The sequence below is a fragment of the Stegostoma tigrinum genome, chromosome 12, assembly GCF_030684315.1.
Source record: "Stegostoma tigrinum isolate sSteTig4 chromosome 12, sSteTig4.hap1, whole genome shotgun sequence".
NCBI classification, from domain to species: domain Eukaryota; kingdom Metazoa; phylum Chordata; class Chondrichthyes; order Orectolobiformes; family Stegostomatidae; genus Stegostoma; species Stegostoma tigrinum.
The window spans coordinates 6,668,843-6,688,527 of NC_081365.1; the positions used below are offsets into that span (position 1 = coordinate 6,668,843).

At 43.4% G+C, this 19,685-nt stretch overlaps 1 protein-coding gene across 19 annotated transcripts in view; it reads right to left on the reverse strand.

Annotated features, from left to right (window-relative positions):
• Window positions 1-19,685, reverse strand: part of robo2 (roundabout, axon guidance receptor, homolog 2 (Drosophila)) — a 1,006,048-nt gene that overhangs the window by 944,855 nt on the left and 41,508 nt on the right. For 3 of the 19 annotated variants that reach the window (XM_048540459.2, XM_059650121.1, XM_048540466.2), the window contains exon 1: window positions 1,446-1,789. The exons of 12 other annotated variants lie outside the window; for them this stretch is intronic. In XM_048540459.2, coding sequence (XP_048396416.1) covers window positions 1,446-1,617 — 172 coding nt within the window. In that variant the 5' untranslated portion in view covers window positions 1,618-1,789. Of the gene's footprint in view, window positions 1-1,445; window positions 1,790-3,972; window positions 4,228-7,769; window positions 8,010-13,293; window positions 13,591-18,254; window positions 18,565-19,685 lie in introns of those variants that run through there. 4 more of the 19 variants (XM_048540464.2, XM_059650125.1, XM_048540465.2 and 1 more) reach the window with 4 other exon arrangements.

The window sequence follows — 19,685 nt, forward strand, 5'->3', positions numbered from 1 at the left end:
ATTGGTGCAAGCCTTTTGCAAGAGTAATGCACTTATTCCAAGTTCCTGCTCCTTTCCACATCACCCCTCTGTTTCTCTCCCTTCAGGAGTTTATCTCATTGTTACAACTGAATCTATTCCGCTGCAGTCTCTTGTTTCAGATCCTGACCGCTCACAACATTCTTCAACACTTCTCAGTGAGGTTTCTGATGGTTTGTTTCTCATTCATCTTAAATTGATGTGCTCTCGTTCTTGGATTTCCACTTATCAATCAGCCTCTCTCTACCTATTTGATTTACATCCCAAATGATCAGGACCCCATTCTGTGACTGTGATCATGATTCCCCTATCAGGAGCAATAAGTTCACAGTGTCCACCCTGTTAGCTCCCTTCACAGTCTCGAATGTTTCACTAAGATCACCTCTTGTTCTTCCAAACTCAGGTGAATAACGGCCCAATCTAGTCAGCCGATAGGCACAGGGCAACCTATTGGGAACTAACCTATTTATACCTTTACTGTGCTGCTTTCAATGTAGGCAAATTCTCCCTTAAATTTGGAGGCCACATCTGCACACGGTACCTTAAATTCCACTAAAGTCGAACACAGTTGTGGCAAGACTTCCTTATTCCTGCATTCCAATCCACCTGCAATAAAAACCAACAGCTATTTGCTTTCTTACATGCTTGCTGCACCTGCATGCTAATATCTCTCTTTCTCTGAACATTTGCAAGTTTTACAGCTTTCAGTAAATGTTTTCTTCTATTTAGTCATTTTACCAAACTAAGTTTCATCCTTACACGTGCATTACACTTCACCTGCTCTTGTTGCTCTTTCACTTATCTCCTTGTAGCCTTTTTATATCTTCCTCATACTATTCCAAACAAGTTTCACATTGTCAGCAAAACTTGGATATCTTGCTCTCTATCTCTCTAAATCACCAAGATTGATTGTAAATGGCTGAAGGCTGAGCACCAATCCTCGCTGCATTCCATCTGTTACAGCCTACTAACTTGAAAAAATCCCATGTATCTCAACCCTCTACCCAGTAATAAATGCTGCTTCTGTGCTATTATATTGACTACATCTCCATGGGTAAGTCCTTTTCTTTGCAGATAATCTGTTTCCGCCACACCTTCCAAATGCCTTTTGGAATGTTGCCTCAGTAGTGAGCAGTGAGGAGGCAAGCAGTAGGAATAAAGGAGACATTTTCAAAATGACAGCATGTAACTAGCGAAGTGCCCAGGCATCAGTGCAGGGACCTCAGATTGCTCTGGTAATAACCCAGACAGAGATTGTGAATAATGTATCCACATTTACTGAAGATACAAGTCTGGCTTTGAAGTGAACAGAGGGTTGTTGGTATCTGTGGAACCCTGTTTGAGCAGAAGCAACCAAAGAAGCTCGAAAATAAATTTTAAAAACCCACATTATGTTGAGATACATCACACATGAGCACAATAGTTACCTTTATCATCGTAAGGAGGTTCTGTACTAAGCTTGGTTTTTGCTTTAGGGACAGTGCTTCTGATGTTGTGCCAAAGTTGGTCATTTGAAAGGATTGGTCTCGACCCAAACAAGTGACAGCACATCTGCAGTTCATAGAACAGAGAATCCAGTTGCATGTAGAGGAGCAGCATTGCACCACCGGTTCACGTCGCTGTGGAAAACTTCCAAAACAGGCTCCTTGTCAACCACGAGATTCTGCGAAATCTTCCAAAGCAGGAGCAGTGGGAGAGAGAGAGAGAGAGAGTGGGATCCTCTCGATACAGAACCTGTCTGAGTGTGCTGGGGAATTCTTGTGTGTGTGTATGTATGTGTGTGTGAGAGAGAGACAGAAAGTGAGTTTGCTCCTGTTTACCACAACTGTCTCTGAATCTGCAGATCAGGGAATATCATTAAACAGATCCCTCCTGCCTCTCCTGCCTTCCTCACACCTGTCGTCACTGATACAGGAGAGATTCAACTCAGAGACCAGCTGCTTCTCTGCAGTAAACATTTCAGTGCTCAACTCAAAACACTGCTAGTTCATCGAAATTAGTCCATAGAAATTTCAGGAGGGTAAATGGTATTATTGCGAGAAGATTAATCTGGTGACCCCTCCAGTAATGATCTGGGGACCCAGATTTGAATCCCACCATGACAGATGGTGGAATTTGGATTCAATTTAATGAAAATCTAAAATGGTAACTATGAAAAGATTGCCAATTGTTGAAAACAAAACCCATTTACATTGCCGATGTCCTTTCGGGAAGGAAAATGCCATCCTTACATGCTCTGGTTTATGTGTGACTGCAGACCCTCAGCAATGTGATTGACCCTCAACTGCCCTCTCTGCCATAAATACTGGCCTAGCCGGTGATGCGCACGTCCTCTAAATGAATAAAAAAAAGTTACAGTTGGAGATATTCAAAACAGTGACACAGTTCAGAGGGTACGTGGCACAGAGACCACAGTGCAAAAAAAAGCGATAAGGTAATAATTTGAAGACGAGTAGGGTATTATCCCTCTGCCATGTTTATTGCTCACTAACAGGAACATTTTGCTGATTAACCATGCTTGCTGCTGGTGCGATCCTCTTGTGCACAAATCAGCCCAACACATTTCACCACATTACTGCAGAGATTGCAAATTATTCCAAACAAGTTTTAAACTGTCGGCAAACTTGGATATCTCACTCTCGATCTCTCTAAGTCGCCGAGATTGATTGTAAATGGCTGACCACCACACTCCATCCATTACAGCCTGCTAACTTTAAAAAGTCCCATGTATCCCAGCTCTCTGTCCATTAATAATGTTCACTTGTCTTAAAGGATGAAATAGCATATTTTGGAACGATTTTGCAGAGTATAGGGCCAGGTCTATGTGTACACACAATTGACATGATGGAGTGAAGAATGTGAAAGAAGACTGAGCAGACAGGATTGAAGGAGGGCAGCGATCACAAAAGGTTATTAAACTAGTGGAGGTTATGAGCCAACGAGTTCAATCATAAGGGCAAGACGTCCTGAAGAATACAGAATCAGCTGTAATACAATGACCTACTGGGTGGAACAATATATTGACTGCGGCTGAGGAATCAGACATTCTCCCTCTCCCTCCCTTTCTGTGGTTTTACCACAACTAGTCACTGGGAATCACTGAACAGGGGCTGAATAGTTTACAACTCATTTACGCTTTGGATAATGTGCGATTCACTGCTTCAAACAGAAACATGGCTCAACTCATTCACCTTGTAGTGGAAGCTGTCCCAAAAATCCTTCTGATCGATACTGGGAGATCTCCACAGTCTCTCTCTCTCTCTCTCTCACACACACACACACACTCTCTCTCTCTCACACACACACACACACACACTCACTCACTCACGCATACATCCACACACAGCACACAAGCAGAAACTCTCACTGAGAGAGATTGTGTGTGTGTGTGTGTGTGTGAATGAGAGAGAGAGAGAGAGAGCGAGAGAGAGAGAAAAAGACAGTGAGTGTATTTGTTCCAATGTATTTAAACTGCGACTGACTGGACACTGTCTACAACCCTTCACTCACCTGACACTGGCTCACATGAGCTACTACACAGAGGCCATGTACCTGCTGGGATAAACCTTCCACTATTATTTTACCACTCCCATGTGAAAGAAGTGACTCTAAATGCCAAACAAACAGCCAACTAAATTAACTCTAAACTTCACTGACACAGTTTCCATCATTGCATCGATCCTCTGCTTTCCTGTGACATTTAACCCTACAGCACTATCAAGATGGAGGGGTCTAGACATTGGGTAAAGACACCTCAGCGATAGTACACACCTTGGTTTAACTGCAAACTCATTATCTACATGCATTTAGGTGAATTCAGTTTGAGGGTAAGAGGGAGCTGATGGCATCCATAAAACTAAGTCCCCAGCAGTCACTTACTTCAGAACATGGCTAAGACAGGAAGGGGAACCGAATTCTAACAAGAGTTAAAGCACACGCGAAAACAAGAGTTACCTGTCTTGTCAAAGGGGGGGTCTTTACTGACCCCAGTCATTGTTCTGCGAGCGGTGCTTTTGATATTCTGTCTAAGTTGAACATAGGGAAGAAGTGGATTGGAATTGAAAAGGCGACAGCACGACTGAAGTTCAGAGAACAAGTAAAGCAGTTCAATATTGAGAAGCCTCATTGCTGTTCTCATTCACAATCAGGTGGAAGCTTCAAACACTGCAGCTCTACTTATCCACACAGCTATTCTGAAATCGTTCAGCACAGGAGCTTGCTAACGAGTGCCTTGATGCATAATCTGTCTGGATGTTCTGAGTTATTCTTGTGATGGTAGCTTGTGTGTGGGGGAGAGAGAATTCGTTCCTGTTTACTGCAAGTGTCTGAGACTCTGTAGATCAGGGAACAGCATCACTCATAGACCTCCTGCCTCTCCCTGTCTTTCTCACACCCAGGAGAGATTCACCTCATAGACCAGCTGCCTCTGAACAGTAAACATTTCATTGCTGAGCTCAAAATTCTGCCAGTCTGCAGAAATTACTTTAACTTCAAGACAAGCCTTCCTGTGGTCAAAATAACATGTTGTTTTGGGGTAAGACATTAGACTGAGGCTATAGCTGGCTTCTGAGGAGAAGGCAAAAAAGAAAACCTGCATCACAAACCTGAAGAAAAGCGAGGATTTTCTCCAAGCTGTGCTGCGATCAAAATAGCTCTGCGATCTTTGTGGGATCTTGCTGTGCACCAATCAGCTGCCGCACGTCACTGCATGGCATCACAGGCTGCAAGTTAGCAAGGGATGGGCAACAAATTCTGGCCTTCCTTTTCGAATGAGGGAGTATAATTAAGAAAACCGCACAATGGTGGGAGCGTGAACCATTCATAAGGTGTACTTCAGCTGTCACTCGAAGCTCCTCTACCAAAATCTGCCATGTGGATAGGCAAGGCCAGGAGATGCTCCAAGACTCCTGTCACCCCCTTCCATACATACTTCCAAACCGCAGTGGGAGATTAGATGAGAATGCAATTAGGATATATAGGCGGTTGTTCTTTTTGACTGGCACAGACTCGATGGGCCGAAGAGCCTCTTCCTGTGCTGTAGACCACAAAGACTCTCATAGACATGGGCAGCAGCACACTGCTCATCTCCTTTCCTCTCTCTCTCTCTCTCTCTCTCTCTCCCTCTCTCAATGAGAGTTTCTACCGCTCTCTGGTGAACCCCCTGCTTCATTAATGTCCTTCAGGGAAGGGAATCTGGCTGGTGAATGACTCCAGACCCACAGCATTGTGGTTAACTCTCAACTACCCTATGAAATGGCAAATCACCTCAGTTGCATGAATCACTACAAAATCTCAACAAAGAAATGAAACTGGATGGACCACTTGACATCAAGACAAATCCCCTTTCAACCTGTGATAATGGGAACTGCAGATGCTGGAGAATCTGAGATAACAAAGTGTGGAGCTGGATGAACACAGCAGACCAAGCAGCACCTTAGGAGCACAAAGGCTGATGTGGGTCTAGGTCCGAAATGTCAGCTTTTGTGCTCCTAAGATGCTGCTTGGCCTGCTGTGTTCATCCAGCTCCACACTTTGTTATCCCCTTTCAATCTGCCTGCCGCTTTAACATGATTGCCACCTTGTTGTTGACCCTCATAATTTATATACCTCCATCAGGTCTCCCCTCAAACTTCTCTACTCAGTAAACCTTCTGTGTTGTGTGTTATGACAGGGGTAAATGAGAATAAGGAGGTGTCTGGATGAGTGACAGAGAGAGATAATGTTGCCATTTATTAAAACTGGGCACAAATGGGGTGAATGAAATGCCAGTATTTACTGCCCATCCCTAGTTGCCCCTTGAGAAGGTGGTAGTGAGCTGCCTTCCTGAACCACTGCAGTCCATATGCTGTCGGAAGACCCTCAACAGCTGTTAAGGAGGGAATTTATTCTGAGCCAACACTAACCTCTCTGCAAACCACAAGCAGCTGTCCTTGTATATTGAACCTTCAAAGTATTTTAAAACAACCTGTACAGGGATGTTATGACACATCTCTGGAGCAGGAGTGTCTTGAACGTGGGCCTCCTCACTCAGAGGTAGGGATGCTACTACTGCATCACAAAAGCCCTTCCCAAGGATATTTTTAATCAACCTAATCAGACATATTGTGATAAATGTCTCGGGTACACTGGGGCTTGAACACATGCTTCCTGGTCTAGAGATAGGGACATTACCACTGTGTCACAAGAGCTGTCCCCATATCAAGCCTTCAGGTTTTAGATGAATAAACATTGTCTGACAGGTACTGAGTGTGTGTGAGTATGAGAGAGAAAGAGAGAGATATAGAATTATCCTTTCAGATCCATGATTTTTCATCAGAGTTGAGGAAAGAGTTGGAGCTGGACAGCACACAGATTTCCAGCTGAGAACTTTGCCTTGGCGTTTACCCCAATGTCTAATCCCTGTGACACTAAACAGATCAATATAAGCAAAACTTTGGTTTGCTCACTGTCCTGTTTTGATGACAGCAGGCAGCGCGGAGTTCATTTCATTCATCTCACTTAGTCTATCAACTTGAGGGGATGAAAGAATCTTGCTCCTGACCATTAACCCCAGGCAAAGGGAGACTGGATATTAGATAAACATAGTGCTGATCTCATCTGTGATGCACCCTTTAGTTCAACAGCTGCAGGGAGTTTTGTGGCAGTGACAGAGTGTCACTGGTACCTGTGGAACCCTGTGCCTTCAGGACAGGTGCACAGCCCCCAAGCTGTAGTGAGCTACAACTCAAAACCACCACTCATCAGGAGTCTCAGTGCAGCCTCTAGGTTTAGCAATTGATCCTTACAGTCTCAGCCTCTGTCCAAGCTGCTGATGTGAAGGGGTTAGAAAGCTGTTAAAAAGCATGCGGCACTTCTGTATCTTATGAAATAAATGTTGCAAGCACATCATTGAAGCTCCCGTTGATCGCACAGCTGTCAAAACTATCCCCAAACAACCTTCCATTCAACACTGGGAGCACTCAGATTTCTGCTAACACCAACAGACATTTCTCTGCTCTTTGAGTTAGTGAGAGTGAGATAGATACTTCCTATTTACTGAAGCTGGGACTAACTGGGGAACATGTGCCTCAGGAGACCCTCCTATCCTCCTCTCACCTGTCAACAGTGTCAACCAGGGGAGATTCGCTGCACAAATCAGAAAGCCACGAATATTAAATCTTTCACTATAACATTTCACAGAAACTAGTCACAGACCTGAAACCAAAACAGATGTTTCGACCCCTAATTTGATTAACACAAGTCATACTCATCATAGAATCATACAGCAAAGAAAATACCCTTCGGCCCATCAGATTTGTGCCAGCCTATTAACACTAACCTCTCTTTCCAGTACTTTTCCCATACCCTTGAATGCTATAGCATTGCATAAGGTGCTCGATTTCCGATGACACTGGTCAGTAATATATTAGCAAGGCCACGGTTTGTCTCCTACTCCCTACTGATAGTGGGAAGTGAGGAGGCTGCACAACTTTGGTCAATTTCATCAGGTTTTCTACCCACTCTAATTACAAAAAGAAATTTTGTCTTTCCTGCTTCTGATTATTAAACCTTTGTCTCTTTCTGAAAATTGCAAGTTTGAGCTTAGCTCTGATGCCTACTGTGGTTCAACAGCCAGTGAACCGTCAGGTTGTGCAGATGGGTATTGAGTCAGAGGACAACAGAGAACTGTTGTTACCTGTGAAACCATGTCCATGTGAGTTATTATCTTCAGCAGGATGACTTTACGATGAGCTACAGCACATAGCAGTTACCTGTTCTGTCGAAAGGAGGATCAGTTGTCGTTTTAAGGACGGTATTTTTGATAATTTGTCTCAGTTGATCATCTGAAAGAATTGGTGGTGACTTAAATAAGTAGCAGCACATCTGCAGCTCGGAGAACAAGTAATGCAGCGTCAAATCTAGAAGCCTCATCGTTCCTTCCTTCGCACTAAAGTGGAAATCTTCCAATGGTATCTTACAATGAATGGTTCACTTGTTAGAAGTCTTACTCTTCTGCAAGCAAGCTGCTTTAATGCAGAGCATATGTCAATGTGCCAGGCAGATTCTGTGGAGATCACCTCTGAGAGACGGTTTGTTCTCAGATGGCAGATCCATCCTACCCCTCCCTACCTTTCTCTCACCTTTCATCACTTACCCAAGAGAAATCAGTCTCACAGACCAGCTGCCTCACTGCAGTAAACATTTGATTGCTAATCTCAAAATGCTGCCACTTTGTAGTAATTAAAAACAGTTCTAGATAGCCTGGCTCCTTGTGAATGCCCTTCTGATGGGATGTTAAACCAAGAACACACTTGCCCTCTCATATGGGTGTAAAAGATCTCACAGCACTAACGCAAACAGGCCAACACCCATTCCTCACTGAAACAGGTACTTCACTCATTTTTTATGCTGCTATTTATGGGATCATACTGTGCATAAGCAGCTTCCATGTCAGAGCAGAGGCTGCAATTCAATCTGCACTTTGTTGGCTTGAAAGCAATTTGGGATGACCGGGGGCAGGCACAATATAAATGCAAGTTTTTTTTTCTTTCATTTGTGCCCACGTAACAAATAAGGTTTTTTCGTTACAATTAAGTAAGTTCTTTGATCATTGCAAACGATGGATGAGACTCAGAGAGATTTCACACTCAGAGGACCATGCAGAAATTACAACATGGAAAGAGGCCATGCAGCCAACCAGGCCATGTTGAGGGATACCTTCACCAGTTCCCATTTTAATCTGACATCTGTACATTCTTACTTCCCACACACCACAAAAACAATCTGTATTTGTATAATGCCTTCAAAAGCTGGAATATTCCCAGGTACCTCTTGAAACAGACATGTTTCAAGAGGCAGAATATAGAGGTAACATTCAAAAAGTGTTCCTTTCTTATTTGATCATTGCTAGTTGGAACAGCATTTATAGCCCATCTCCACGTAACCCAGAGGAGATGGCATTGAGCCGTCTTCATAAACTGCTCCAGGGATAATGTCACTGAATAAGTAATCCAGGATCCCAGTGTAATGCTCTGCAGAAATTTCCCTTCAAGGTGAAATTTGATTTTAAAATAAAATCTAGAACAAAAAGCTGGTGATTGTTATAAAAACCCATCTGGTTCACTAATACCCATTAAGGCAGGAAATTTCCCATCCTGTTGTAGCCTACATGTGACTCCTGACCCACAGTAAAGTGGTTGACTCTGAACTGTCATCTGAGAATGACCAAAACAGACCTCAGTTTAATGGCAGTAAGTGCTGGCTTAAGCAACACTACACAATTTGCCATGGATGATATCAAGCTTCTTGAGTGTTGTTGGGGATGCACTCATCTAGGCAAGTGGGGAGTGTTCCATCACACTCCTGACTTGTGCCTTGTAGATGGCAGACAGGCTTTGGGGAGTCAAGAGGTGAATCACCTCACTGCAATATTCCAAACTTCTGGACTTCTCTTGTAGCCATTGTATTTATATGGCTGATCCAGTTCCATTTCAATGGGGCCATCAAGGGAAGGGTAATTTCAATCTTATTGCACTTGTGCAATGTGAAATTACATTTGTTTAATGGATCAGGCCTAGAGAAGCTAAGGAGGGAATTTGAGTCTAGTGTCTGTTCAGCTGTTGGCACAACGAAAATGACCACATGAAGCATGAGGTCTTGGTTAAAAATGGAGAAGTACTGAAATTTCAGAAGGTTTTAAGGTTAGAAGGCAATGGCTTTCGTTATTCAGAGCTAAGTAGTTTGAGGAAATCGAAACCACATCCAGCTCTCAACTACAACACATCACATTGACCTAGTGGGTTCAAACAAGGCACAGTGCTGACAGTGAGCGTAGAACTGATATCTCTCTGCACTTCACGACAAACCTCATAAGGGACACAGCTCAAGGGCTCAAGGTTAATTAGGGATGAGCAACAAAAGCTGTCCTCATTAGCGATACCAAATCCCATGAATGAGCAAATAAAACCTGTCCTATTAATTTGGAGGTGCTTTGAAACAGAGAATCGCCGTGTAGTACTCAGCTAAAGGCTTGCATACAGGCTGGGGGTACCGGCTATCTGATGAATAAAAAGGCCACAGAATCCAACTCTCCCTTTCTCTCTCTACGTTTCACAACAAGTTGGTCATTGGCAATCTACAAGGAGACACTTTCCAAATGTACCTGCATGTCCCACAGTGCGTGAATCGCTGCTTCAAACAGAAACATGGTTCAGCTCATTCACCCTATGGTGGAAACTCTTGTAAATATCCTAAATGACAGCAGGTGATGTCCACAGTGTTTCTCTCTCTCTCTCTCACACACACAAACATGGTAGTCGCACACTGCCTGTCAAGTTTCTGTGACACAGGCTTGAGAGTCTGTGGGAAATTATTCCTATTTACAAGAACTGAGATTGAGAATAATTTTAGGGTCACAGAGTCATACAATACAGAAACAGACCCTTTGGTCCAACTCATCCATGCCGACCAGATATCCTAAATTTATCTAGCTCCATTTACTAGCATTTGGCCCATATCCCTCCGAACCCTTCCTCTTCATGTACCCATCCAACTGCTTTTTTAATGTTGTAATTGTACCAGCCTCCACCTCTTCCTCTGGCAGCTCTTTCCATACACGCACCACCCCCTGCAAGAAAAAGTTGCTCATTAGGTCCCTTTTAAACCTTTCCCCTCTCACCTTAAACCTATGCCCTCTAGTTTTGGACTCAAAAAGACCTTAGCTATTCATCCTATCCATGCCCCTCACATTATTATAAACCTATATAAAGTCACCTCTCAAACTCTGACACTCCAAGAAAAATAGCCCCAGCCTATTTAAACTCAATATGCTCCAACCCTGGCAACATCCTTGTAAATCTTTTCTGCACCCTTTCAAGTTTAACAACATCTTTCCTACAGCAGGGAGACCAGATTTGCACGCAGTTTTCCAAAAGTGGCCTGACCAATGTCCTGTACAGCCGCAACATGACCCTCCCGACTCCTAAACTCAATGCACTGACCAATAAAGGTAAGTCTACCAAATGCCTTCTTCACTGCCCTGTCTACCTGTGACTCCATTTTCAAGGAACTATGCATGAGCACCCCAAGGTCTCTTTGTTTGGCAACACTCTCCAGGACTGTACCATTAAGTAGATAAGTCCCAGCCTGATTTGCCTTGCCAAAATGCAACCCCTCACATTCATCTAAATTAAACTCCATCGGCCACTCCTTGGCCCATTGGCCCATCTGATCAAGGTCTCATTGAATTGTGAGCTTTACTGTCTTTCTCTCACCTAGCAACACTGATCCACAGGGGCCTGTACTCCTAGAACAGATGCCCCTGCACTGTAAACCCTTCACTATTAGCTTAATATCACTTTTGTTGGATGGAGAAAGAATCCAGAGTCAAAACAAACACCCAGCTAGATTAATCCTGAACTTTTTCAACCTATAATTTCCCCCATTAAACAGAAGCTCTACTCCCTGTGACATAATCAGAGAAAAAGAGCCAAAATTGCTGGTGAAACTCACCAGGTCTGGCAGCATCTGCAGAAGAGAGAAACAGAGTTAATGTTCCATGTCTGATAGGACTTCATCAAAACTGATGCGTTTCTCCAGCATTTTATTTCAGATTTCTAGCATCCACAGTGCTTTGCTTGGAACACAGCACATGGTCTGTCTTGGCGCTGTGCTGGTAAAGGAGCAGGGTTGGCGTTGTTACCTTCAGTTTCTCCATCAACAGACAAGTGTCAAAACTATTCATAATTTGCTGCTCGTGGTCATTAACACTTTGTTGCCTGTGTGAGACTGCGATCGTTTGGACAGTGGGTTGAAGCAGTGTATGTTAATCTACTTGCCCGAATATACACATAGCCGTTAATTGGGTTCATGGATAACAGTGAGTTGCCGATGCCTGTCGAACCTGTTCTCCATCACTCACTGCCTTTACCAGAGGCACAAGCAGGAGGAGATTAGAATCCCATCACTAGAACAAACTGTAACACGCAAGGATACACCAGTTACCTGTATCATCATAAAGAGCCTTGGGACTGCCTCTGGATTTAGAGATACTTTAACTCGCAGCTTCTATGCAAGGTCCCTTCTGGGATGGATCAGAAAGCTGTTTAAAACAATACAACACATCTGCACCTCATGACACAGGTCAGAGAGTCGCATTGACATCAACATGATAGCCACTGATCACAGTTTTTCCCTAAATATCGCCAAAAGCCCCTCCAAACTAGATGGGCAGCTGCTCTCTGTGACATAGGTTTCAGAATGTGAGAGAGAGGTTGTTCCTATTTACTGAAAATGGGACTGACTAGGGAACATCCTTACCTGAAAACCATCTACTATCCTTCTCTCACCTGCCAACACTAACACAGGGGAGTTACTGCTGACAGAACAGGTCCCTCTGTACAGCAAACCTTGTGCCGATAAATTTGTATCATCAGCATTTGACGGCAACTGATTCCAGTTCTGAAGCAAATATTCAAATATTTTAAAACTGAACTTCATCCCACATGGATTCCCCTATTGTAATGTCAGAATCATACAGCACAGAAACAGACCCTTCAGTTTAACCAGTCCGTGATGAACATAATCCTAAACTGAACTACTCCCTGCATCTGGCCTATATCCCTCCAATCCTTTCCTATTAATGTATTTATCTATCTGCCTTTTAAACATAACTGTGCTTACATCCACCACTTCCATTGGAAGTTTATTCCACTTTCTAAAACATTTGCCCCCATGTCTTTTTAAATCTTTTTCCTGGCACCTTAAAAATATGACCATAGTGTTAAAATTCCCCGACCCAAGGGAAGAGACACTGACCATAAACCCTATCTGTACCCTTTGTGATTTTATAAACCTTGACAAAGTCACTCCTCAACCTCCTACGCTCCAGCGAAAGAAGTCCAGGTCTTTGATCTGCTTTCTGTGACATTGCACAATGCAAGTAGGATCTGTACTGATGAGGGGACGTGAGATTCGGGTTGCTACATTATTCTCAGTTTCCCATCCAAGGGAGCGTGTCACCATTTCACCTGCAGTTCTTGCTCCTGATAATTAACTCTTTAATATCTCCCTGAACATGCAACCCAGATGATGAGTGTTGAGCTCAGCTGCGATGCACCTCTTGGTTCAACAGCCAGTTAACCATCAGCCTATGGTTATGGGAATTAGCTTTGAGGTGAGCAGAGTGGCTGAAATCTGTGGACACTTGTGCTAAACAGTCACTGTTTTCAACAGGAGGGCAAGACAGGAAGGATTAACATCACAATGTGTTACAACAAATGAAAATGCCGTGGGTACCTGCATCATTGTAAGGAGGCTCAGTCGTCGATTTACGCACAGTGCTTATGATACTCTCTCTAAGTTGATTATTGGAAAGAATTGGACCAGACTGGAAAAGGCGACAACACATCTGCAGCTTAGAAAATAAGGAGCCAAGCATCAAGTACAGAAGTTTCATTCTCTCTTCCTTCACGCTAATGTGGGAACTTTCCAGCAATATTTGACCTACTAACAGCACAAGCTCTCTGAAATCTTTCCATCCAGTAAGCGAGCGTCTTGATGTAGAGCCTGTTTGGATGTGCTGGGTAACATTAGTGATGCTGGCTTGTGTGTGTGATATAGAGAGAAAGAGAGAGAGGTTTTTGTTCCTGTTTATTGCAGCTACCTCACATCCCTCCTGCCACTCCCCATCCTTCTCACACCTGTCCTCTCAGGCCCAGGAGAGATTCAGCTTTGAGAACAGCTGCCTCTGCTCAGTGAGCATTGCAAGATTCAGGATGGATGCTATTAAACCAGCCAGACCACTGGTCAAGAAGGAAGATGAGATAGAAGGGACTGCTGATGCTGGAGAATCTGAAATAACAAGGTGTAGAGCTGGATGAACACAGCAGGACAAGCAGCCTCAGAGGAACAGGAAGGCTACTGTTTCCAGCCTGGAACCTTCTTCAGAAATATTATGGCAGTGAAAAGAAGATTTCTCTGGTACATATTTGTGAGCTAGTTTAGGCCTAACCAAGACTTATCCACCCCCTACAGCAAGGATTGAAAAGAATGAGTGGGCACCTCTCACTTACCAGAGAGAAAACCAATAAATAATATAACTCTAAGGAATGAATGTACTAGTTGTTTTAGGCCTCCCTGCACAACATGAGCCAGACTGTCACATCTACTATAGGAAGAAATTAATGCTGATGCTATAATCTGTACTGAAAACAACAAATGCTGAAAATTACCGTGGGTTAGACAGTATCCATGGAGAGAGAGCAATGTAATGTTTCAAGTCAATGCTCGAAACATTAGCCTGGATGCTGTCTGACACACTGTGATTTCCAGCATTTGTTGTATTTTTTGATGAAGGGTCCAGGCCTGAAACGTCAGCTTTCCTGCTCCTCTGATGCTGCCACGCCTGCTGTGTACATCCAGCTCTACAACGTATTATCTCAGATTTCAGCATCGGCAGTTCTTATTATCTCCTTGATGTATTCTGTTACATTTACTGTTGTTACTGTTATTTTTTCCCTTCTGGGTTGTTCAACATTTAGAACATAGAACATAGAACATTACAGCACAGTACAGGCCCTTCGGCCCTTGATGTTGCGCCGACCTGTCATACCGATCTCAAGCCCATCTCACCTACACTATTCCATGTCCGTCCATATGCTTATCCAATGACGACTTAAATGTACCTAAAGTTGGCGAATCTACTACCATTGCAGGCAAAGCGTTCCATTCCCTTCCTACTCTCTGAGTAAAGAAACTACCTCTGACATCTGTCCTATATCTTTCACCCCTCAATTTAAAGCTATGCCCCCTCATGCTCGCCGTCACCATCCCAGGAAAAAGGCTTTCCCTATCCACCCTACCTAACCCTCTGATTATTTTATATGTTTCAATTAAGTCACCTCTCAACCTTCTCGCTAATGAAAACAGCCTCAAGTCCCTCAGCCTTTCCTCGAAAGACCTTCCCTCCATACCAGGCAATATCCTAGTAAATCTCCTCTGCACCCTTTCCAAAGCTTCCACATCCTTGTTATAATGCGGTGACCAGAACTGTTTGCAATTTCCAAGTGTGACCGCACCAGAGTTTTGTACAGCTGCACCATAACCTCTTGGTTCCAGAACTCGATCCCTCTATTAATAAAAGCTAAAACACTATATGCCTTCTTAACAGCCCTGTCAACCTGGGTGGCAACTTTCAAGGATCTGTGTACATGGACACCGACACTTCTCTGCTCATCTACACTACTAAGAATCTTACCATTAGCCCTGTACTTTGCCTTCTGGTTACTCCTACCAAAGTGCATCACCTCACACTTGTCTGCATTAAACTCCATTTGCCACCTCTCAGCCCAGCTCTGCAGCTTATCTATGTCTCTCTGCAACCTACAGCATCCTTCATCACTATCCACAACTCCACCGACCTTAGTGTCGTCTGCAAATTTACTAACCCATCCTTCTACGCCCTCATCCAGGTCATTTATAAAAATGACAAACAGCAGTGGACCCAACACCGACCCTTGCGGTACACCACTAGTAACTGGTCTCCAGGATGAACATTTCCCATCAACTACCCTCTGTCTTCTTTCAGCAAGCCAATTTCCCATCCAAACTGCTATATCTCCCACAATTCCATTCCTCCGCATTTTGTACAATAGCCTATTGTGGGGAACCTTATCGAACGCCTTGCTGAAATCCATACACACCACATCAACCGGTTTACTCTCATCTACCTGTTTGGTCACCTTCTCAAAGAACTCAATAAGGTTTGTGAGGCACGACCTTCCCTTCACAAAACCATGCTGACTATCCCTAATCAATTTATTCTTTCCTAGATGATTATAAATCCTATCCCTTATAACCTTTTCCAACACTTTACCAACAACTGAGATAAGGCTCACTGATCTATAATTACCAGGATTGTCTCTACTCCCCTTCTTGAACAGGGGAACCACATTTGCTATCCTCCAGTCATCTGGCACTACTCCTGTAGACAATGACAAGTTAAAGATCAATGCCAAAGGCTCAGCAATCTCCTCCCTGACTTCCCAGAGGATCCGAGGATAAATCCCATACAGCCCAGGGAACTTATCTATCGTCACCCTCTGTAGGATTTCTAATACCTCTTCCTTGTGAGCCTCAATCCCAACTAGTCTAGTAGCCTGTATCTCAGTATTCTCCTCGACAACATTGTTGTTTTCTAGAGTGAATACTGTTGAAAAATATTCAATTAGTGCTTCCCCTATCTCATCTGACTCCACACACAACTTACCACTACTATCCTTGATCGGGCCTAATCTTACTTTCGTCATTCTTTTATTCCGTAAATACCACTAAAACTGCTCACCTATGTGAGGGATAACAAAGTGTGGAGCTGGATGAACACAGCAGGCCAAGCAGCATCTCAGGAGCACAAAAGCTGACGTTTCGGGCCTGGACCCTTCATCAGAAAAACATCTCTACCTATGTGAGGGAGCCTGCTGCGTACGAATTGGAATCTGTAATTCCCTTCAATAGTGACTAAAATTCAAAAAGATACCTAATTGGCTGTAAAATGCTTTGGGATGTCCTAATGCTATTACAGGTGCTATATAAACACAAGTTACCTCTGTAACCTGTACCAACAATAACTGCAGTTGTGTGGCACCTTTAATGCACTCAAACATCCAAGATGAATCGTAGGAAAACCAATTAAAGAAATGTGAAATCAAGTGACCAAAGATTTTATTAAAAAGGCAAATATAAAGTAGCAGTGTGAAGCAGGAGGGAGTGGTATAGAGGCAGGGGCTTAGGGAGGGATTTTGGGAGCTCAAGGCCTCCGAAACTGAAGGGACAACCACCAATGAGATGCTGCAAGAGGCCAGGAGTGGGAGAGTGGAGAGGTTGCAAAAAGACTGTAGAGTTGGGGGAATGTGTGTCACTATTTCGAGTCAAGAAACTGTGAGAGAAATGGAGTCATTTGCACAGCTCTCACATCCAAAGCCAGCACAACTAATACCTGGTGGGAAAGGAGGCATGATAAACATGGTTGGTCAAACAGCGAGATGGTACTGATACAATCAGACACTTGACACTCAGTCTCTCTCGCGCCCTCTCTCTCTCTCTCTGTGCCTTGTCATAAATAGGTCACTGGAGCCAATGATAAGTATTTGAGAGCAATTGATCAGCTTACAGCACACATGTGCTTCACACAATGTGTCAATCATTACTTCAAAAAGAAGTATGGTTCAGCTCATTCAGCCTGTTGTGTAAACTCTCACAAATGTCCTTCTAAACAACAGCTGGACATTTCTAGATAATAAAATGTGAGGCTGGATGAACACAGCAGGCCAAGCAGCATCTCAGGAGCACAAAAGCTGACGTTTCGGGCCTAGACCCTTCATCAGAGGCCCGAAACGTCAGCTTTTGTGCTCCTGAGATGCTGCTTGGCCTGCTGTGTTCATCCAGCCTCACATTTTATTATCTTGGAATCTCCAGCATCTGCAGTTCCCATTATCGCTGGACATTTCTAACACATTTGTCACAGACACAGTCAGTAGCGCACTCCATCTTGCTCACACTGCCTCTCTCCCAGTGAGAGTTTCTGCCACTCTCTGGGACATGAGTTTGAACGTACATGTGTATGAGAGAGTTTGTTCCTATTTACCGAAACTGAGCCTGCCTGGGGAATACCTTTATCCAGAACCTCTCCTGATGCTACTCTGACTTGTCAACAGGGGAGCTTCATCAAAGGCCAGGTGCTTGTTTAAGGTTAGATTAATAGCATGAATGTTCGATAGGAACAGATTTGAAATAAACAGCATAATCCTGAACTTCACCAACATATTTCACATCTAACATCAAAATGCTCTCCTCCTTCTGACACTTGGTGGTACAATATATTTAAGACTGAAATCTAGTCCTTAAATTGTGATGTTTGAGGGAAAGGGAGATCAAGGTTGTTAGTATTAACCTCATTCAGTCTTCCGGAAACAGAAAAGTGTAAAAAAAGTTCTGTGAGGTTTTTGCTCCTGATCATTAACCTCTAATATCCACTGAACATGCACCAGTTGTACACCGATGATGACAGCATTGTGCTCAAATGCGATGCACTCTTTGGTTCAATAGCCACTTAAGTGTTACGTAATGCAAACGTGAATCAGCTTTGAGCTTAAGAGAGGGTGTCTGGTATCTGTGGAACCTTGTGCCGATCAGCTAGTAATTTGCAAGATCACAATCCTAACATTACAATCAGCTACAACACACAAAGACAAAGCAGTTACCTGTTCTGTCAAAAGGAGGCTCAGTTGTAGTTTTACGAACTGTATTTTTGATAATTTGTCTCAGTTGATCATGGGGTAAGATCGGTGGTGACTTAAACAAGAAGCAGCACATCTGTAGCTCAGCGAACAAGGAACTGAGCATCAAATCGAGAAGCCTCATCGCTTCCTTCAATCGCACTAAGGTGAAAACTTTCTAACAATGTCCTCCCAATGAACTTCTCAGAAATCGTTCAATAGAGCTGCAGCGAGTTTGCCTCGTGGTGCAGAAGCAGTGTGGACGTACCTGGGCAATTCTTGTGGTGCTCACTTGTTTGTGTCTGTGAGAGAGAGAATGATTTCTGTGCCTGTTTACTGTGACTTCTCAGAGTCTTAATCACTCAGATCCATCCTGCTCCTCCCTGTACTTCTCACACCTGTTAACACCGACCCAGGAGAAATTCAGCTCTGAGAACAGCTGCCTTTGTACAGTCTACCTGTAATTGCTGGAAAGTATGCTGGCATTGTTTCTAAAGTAGTTACTAATTCAGGGAGTCCCATACCCCATGGTTATCCTATGTAAAACAGTGGCTCAGTTCAGCTGAGACATTAAACCAGGGACCAACTACCCACTCAAATGATTGTAAAGGATGGCACTAATTTGAGAGAAGTTATAATTTGCGTCCTGGTCAATATTTTTCCCTCAATAGAACTGACTATTTTGAATTGGGATCTCACTGTGCCGATATAGTTGCCACATTTTTGTCTATTCTAACGGTGATTGAATTTTGGAAGCACTTCTTTCAGGTTTCGGAATGTCCTGAATTGAGACTAGTAACACACAAATGCACATTGAGCCTTCTGAATGTCATGAAGTTGAGAATGCAAATTCTCTCTTTGACTTGAAAACCAATTCACAAATTTCACAGTTTTGCTTTTCCTTCACTGTACACAAGCGCTACCATTCGGAAACACAGATTTCACGCATTGAGAGTCACAGAAATTACAGCACTGAAAACAAAGATCATTCAATCTAACCTGACCAAATTAACCTGCACAGCATCAATTATCCTCTTTCCCCTTTCCCACCCTGTGCCTATAATCTGATTGGACAAAAAAACATCCCCATTGTTGATAACTGCACATAACCTTTGTAATTGAATTCAACCTTTAGCAGCCACACTGCATTATGATGGTGCCTACAACACACATAAATGCCACTCGGTGTTTCACAGGGAGTGATTACTAATTTATAAAAAAACTGACAACAAGCCCTTTTCGAAGATATTTTCGCAGGCGGCAAAAGGATTTCATTTTAAATAACATTTCAAAAGGAGTAAAGAGAGTTTGTGAAAGGAATTCAAGAGCACTGGGCCCAGACTGCTATTGATTCTGGAATGGTAAAGAATTGTAGGCGTACAAGAGTCTGGAGTGGGAGATGGCAGACGGTGTTAA